Here is a 5,789-nt window from a genome sequence, read left to right on the forward strand (position 1 = left end):
TACTCTATCCTGCATGCTCAGTACCTGAAAAGTACTGATGCATACGTGCGCTACATCTTCTCGTGATGTAGGTTCAGGTTCTCAGCATCCAGATCACGCTTAGATCGATTCCCGATCTTCAGTTCAGCAGCATCAGTGGTGAGTCCTCGTTCTTCGAGGACTAGTGACATGTTTATCTTTATCGCTTTTAGTCTTTAGTTTCAGTTTTGCTAGATCTAGTTGGGGCATGTCCCAACATTTCTAGTCAGTTTAGAGGCTTATTTCAGACATAGTTAGATTCAGCTTAGTGTTGAGTTAAGATCTTCTTTGTATTAAACTCATCAGTTTTCATATATCTCAGATATAGTATATGGGTATTCCCCATCATTTCAAACTTACTTTATGATTTAGCTTCCGCATCAGTTATTATTATCTTTAGTATGCTCATGATTATGCCAACAGGGTTAGCTTGGGATCACTTGTGGTCCTAGGTCCCGTGTCCGCGTCTTGGGGGTAGCTCGGGGCGTGACAAGTACTAACTCAGGACAATCTAATGAAAAGGGAAAGACAGTTATGCTCCAGGTGCTTTTTTTGTGAAATAGAAACAGAGACAACAAACCATATCTTCCTCCATTGCAGAGTGACACAGAAATTGTGTCGGGTCTTTTTGAATTTGAAGGGAATCAACTGGTCCATGCCAAGACACACCTCAGATTTTCTAGCATGCTGGAATAGAGAAGGGAATACATCAAAATACTAGTTTCACGGCACGTGCGTTGCACGTGTATATGTATATATAGTATACGATGTTGTAAAATAGAATTAATATTATTAAATTAAATTTTTAAGTAAATAATTATAGTTTAAAGAACATAGGACAAGTGCTTTTAAATGATTAATACAAATTGTCAAAGAGTTACTTGTATTTTGATATCAAAATGACCAGATATCATTGAAACATTTCAAAATACATTCAAAGTTTAAATATGGGGAGAAAGTGACATTTCTTTAGTAGTATTATTTTTTACTTTACTAAATTTTGTAATCAAATCTAACCAATAAAATTTTAAAAAAATATCAATACAAAATATGTCACCAATAGTCTTTCCTCATGAGGTTATGAACATAAATGATGGACACCATTTAAGCATAATCTTTCTCTTAAATATTTATATTTGAAATTTAGTATATGCATGACACTATAAGGATTACCATAAATATTCAATATTTTATCTTTATACACAATCTATCTTTTACTTGTTGTCTAATGAAAGTATCTAGTATCTTATAGAAGTTGTATCGTGATATAAAATATTAAAATTTTTAAATAATAAAAATTAATAGAAGAATAAAATTTGAAGGATTGTTTATAGAATCTTTAATTTGATTTAAGATTATTTTATGATCAATCACTATTTTCTTATCTATTTTATATAGCTAGCAAGGAGTGTATCTTGTGACATACCATTTTCTCAAATTAAAATGAACACAAAATAACAAGAAATTTATACTTAAAAAATTCCATACTCAATATAAATATTTAAAAAAATATACTGAACGATACATAGGAAGACGAAACTATATGATCATGCTATATTCACTATAGTGTTCCATTTGATTAAAATCTCTTGTCACCACCACTTTACTTTCTCCGTTCATTTTTACTTACATATCTATTAAAAAATAATTATTATCATGACTATATTATCATATTATAAGTAAAAGTGAAAATCTATTTTTGAAATAGTGGAATTAACATCAAAACTAATGATTCAATAGACTACATTGATGCCCGTTGTTTTAGCGAAGTAGAAAGAAACTCCTTCATGGGAGGGTAAAAAAATAATTCAAAAAAACAAAGAAGAAATATCTTACCCAAATCATGTGACTATTTTCATATTTGTTTATTATTATTGTCTTTCCCACAACTTTTCGTCACTATTAACTCATGAAAACCGTAAGAAAAATACGAGTGTGAATTTATGAATGATTTGCTACAATTTGTTCACCAACTCTTTCTTATGTGGTACCTCGAATTTTGTTGAACTTTGAACTTAATCAACTGTTGCAAATCATAATCTTTTTTTATTTCATTTTTTCACCGGGCTTGGACCATGTCTCCCGAACAATCTCAGTACATATGGCGCAAGACGATTCCACATATCGAGGTCGGAATGGGATCGGGTGTTTTCACGTCTTGCCGTAGTGCCCGGTTTGTCTTGATTTCAGATTGATGAACAAGAAGGAAAATGGAACAATTGGATTTTGGTGCAAATAACCCTGTGATTATTTAAGAAGAAGAAGAGTTGAAAACTTTAAAAAAATCGTAGTTTAAAAGTGAGAGGAAGCCCCTCTATTTATAGCTAACAAATAGTAGTATGAATAGGTGTTAATTGTGCCTTATCAGAAAAGTTACAACCTTTCGAAAAATTCACTACTCATCGAAAAAGTCATAACCTTTTGCAAAAGTCACAACTCATCGGAAAAAGCACAACCCTTTGGAAAAGTCACAACCCTTTGAAAAAATCACAACCCTTCACAAAAGTCACAACTCATCGAAAATGTCAAAACCCGTCAAAATGTCATAACCCTTTGGAAAAGTCACAACTTTTTAATATGAAAGGGTATCTACTTTTTATATAATACAAATAATTAAATTAATAAATAAAATAAATAAAGTATTTTAATTAGGGGTATTATAGTAATTTAACATTCAATTTAGGAGTTCATGCTTTTAAGGTAGTATAGATAGATATGCACTAATCTTGACCTTACCCTTAAGAGGGGTTGATTTGAGGAAGTTGGCACAAATTCTTTAGATGGATAATCTGATTCGTTGAAATTTACCAACGCTTCAGACAACAGGTTTCAGCCAACATAGCACGTTTTTCTTTGGTGAAACTAACCGCAGGTTTCTCATCAGACAAATCATACTTGAGGCGAACTTATTTCTTTGTAGCTTTGCCATTATTGCCTGGACCACCAAGTACAGCTATGAAAATTAAGGAGTTATCCCCAGCTAGAGGGTTTCTGAGAGCAGAAATTCTCCCAATTTGAGGAGTGATAGCTTTGGTAATGATTTCTCCTCGATGAATTAGCAGTGGAGAGGCTTGAAATTGGGGTTAGACCGGGTCAGGGGAGCTGGTGTGGAGGACAGAGATCTTTCCTGAACAAGTCGATGGAGAGCAGTTTGCTTTCAAGATGACCGTTAGAACCTTTTGGGGAAATTCTCGAAAAGGAAAAGGTAGAGAGAAGTGAGAGCTTCTCCCACTAGATTAGTTGGAAGGTTGTTAAGATTTCAAATTTGGCAATTGAGTAATCGATGTCCTAATCTTATCCTTAACTTCATGAACTAGATACATATACATGATAATTTTCCCATCCTTCGTCTCTCACTGATAATCCTCTCCGTATAGTCTGGATCCTTGTTGTGAGTAGTGAAATGGATCATAAAAATGAGACAACTCTTGGCATTTCCTTGCTTTACGAGTGAAATGTTGCTTAAAATGGTTTGGACAAGAAAGAAAATTACCAGAAAACAGATTTATTTGTTTTCTCAAAGGAAAATTTGGCCGTCTCTCTCTATTGAATTAAGCTTGGTACTTGGACCCACTACCAATGTTCAGGGGTGTATGAGCATAGTATGTTCTGCGAGTTTAAAAATATTTTCTAGAAATGTTATTCTGCTATCATTTTATGACTAATTCTAATTTCTAGAATTGATGTTTTTGCTCTATTAGTTCATCTCTTTATGACTAATTCTAATTTCCAGGGACCACATCTGCTTGCTCCAACAGGAAGTGACCTGAGGCGTTATGGAAAAGAGGGAACAGTATTTGCAGGATACCACTATGACCTGAACTTCCTTACTATTCATGGGAGAAGTCGATTTCCTGGACTAAGTATTTGGCTTAGAAATGGGCTAAAAATGGAAGTGAAGGTTCCTGTAGGATGCCTCCTTATTCAGGCAGGAAAGCAGGTATAAAGTATTTGATGCACTTCCTTATTTTCTCGACATTATTAATGCATTTAACATTTAAATCTGCTAAGCTCCAGCAATCAACATCAACATGGTCTTAAGATGATTATGCAACCACTGTGCTCTCTTTCCTTGGCATGGTGAAATAGTAAACTGTGGTCCTATGTTTTTCCATTTTTATTGGAGAAAAGTAAGACAAATGTCATGTTTGATTAAGTATGTTCACTTTTATAAGAAAATTAGAGCTTGTTGTTCTCAGTTCAATATTAGCTCTGTGGTACTGTTTGGCTTAAATGTAATGTTAAAATGCTAAATTTTCTAATCAAGATATATCTTAAAATATTCAATTTGCAAGATCTGTATCATAGATTGAAAGGTCAATTTGATTTATAAGTGTATCCCTATTTTCCTCGCATATTGGTTGTAGTTTCAGTTGCTACAATTTTAAACGTATTGTTCAATAATATACTCAGATAGAATGGTTGACCGCTGGAGAATGCATGGCTGGCATGCATGAAGTTGTTGTAACTAATAGGACCACTGATGCGATTAAACAAGCTCTGGAGCAAAACTGCAGTCTGTGGAGAGTATCCTCAACGGTGCGTGAGGAAATTAGGCTGAATTATTTTTTTTATCTGGGTCAATTTTTTAATTTCAATTGCAGAAGTTGCACTTGTTTGAAGGTTGACTTGTTGAAAGTGATACTAACTTGGATTCATTTTCTGTTTTACCTAGCTATTTGCACACATAGCATCAGATGCAGTGCTAAAACCTTTAGGGCATTTTTCAGACAGTTCTCTTGCAAGCAAGTATCCTCCCATTTGTGCCGGTGAATATGTTGAACAAGAGCTTGCTGTCATAAATCTTAAAGGTAATAAAGGAGCTTGATAATCCCCCTATTTAAGATATTAAGTGGATACCTACAGCATTCACGGTGTTGCTATAAATGATGAAGCAAATTGAAAGTGTATTCTTTTGTCAATTCCTGGCCAGTAAACAGTCACAAGAGCCTTTGTAAAGGAGCAAAGTATAACTATATCATCAATTCCCTATTTCTAACTTGTTCAACACTAAGGTGATTGGATATATTTCCCAAATGACTGCAAGATAGACTTGATTTCTTCTATCATTTGATTGGCTAAAAGATGAACTGTCAATCCATTCAAGTTTAGTAGTATTGGCTTTGCTTGATGTATTGACGGTTTGCGTTTATTCAATTGAGTAATGTCAGTTTCGTAGTGTCTATTATGTTGCTGATGTTTTACATATATTCAAACATTTGTGTTTGTGATAGAGAGCTCAAGTATACATAGACCAGAATTTGGGACCACCGTAAAATCATATCCGTAGTATCTAAAAAACTTGTAACTTTACCTACTTTGTAATTAAACCACTTTAAACATGCTATATTTGAAGTTTTATTTGACGGAAGTTCAAGCATATATGACTGAGTTTAGCCATTATCATCCATGTGGCTGAACTTAGTTATTTTTTGCTTTAACTTCAACCAGAAATGATTGAGCTTAAGCCATATAAAATTTCAGACATAGAATGCTTAAAATTGTTTTGAAGTTTTGTAGACGTGTAAAAAAAGTTCAATATCTTTTAAAATCTAAAATCAATAAAAAAAAAAAGTATAAAAAAATTGGGTACATGTTATGTAGCATTGTTCAAATAGGGTACCCTAAGAAAAAATTATATGATAGAGGTCGTAGAAATAGTCTATGAAAATATGACACATCTAAACACATTCAAACTCAGGCAATTTTTTTCTTATGCATATATATATATATATATATATATATATATATATATATATATATATATATAT

General features: G+C 33.1%; 1 protein-coding gene across 1 annotated transcript in view; it reads left to right on the top strand.

Moving 5' to 3' along the window:
* LOC102605229 (uncharacterized) overlaps positions 1-5,201 on the top strand; it is a 30,279-nt gene extending 25,078 nt beyond the window's left edge. The window contains exons 5-7 of the mRNA XM_006338835.2: positions 3,752-3,958; positions 4,432-4,557; positions 4,694-5,201. Of these exons, the coding sequence (XP_006338897.1) occupies positions 3,752-3,958; positions 4,432-4,557; positions 4,694-4,846 (486 nt within the window). The 3' untranslated portion in view covers positions 4,847-5,201. The remainder of the gene's footprint in view (positions 1-3,751; positions 3,959-4,431; positions 4,558-4,693) is intronic.
* The last annotated feature ends 588 nt before the right edge of the window (positions 5,202-5,789 follow it).

The sequence above is a fragment of the Solanum tuberosum genome, unplaced genomic scaffold, assembly GCF_000226075.1.
Source record: "Solanum tuberosum cultivar DM 1-3 516 R44 unplaced genomic scaffold, SolTub_3.0 scf00007, whole genome shotgun sequence".
Classification (NCBI taxonomy): domain Eukaryota; kingdom Viridiplantae; phylum Streptophyta; class Magnoliopsida; order Solanales; family Solanaceae; genus Solanum; species Solanum tuberosum.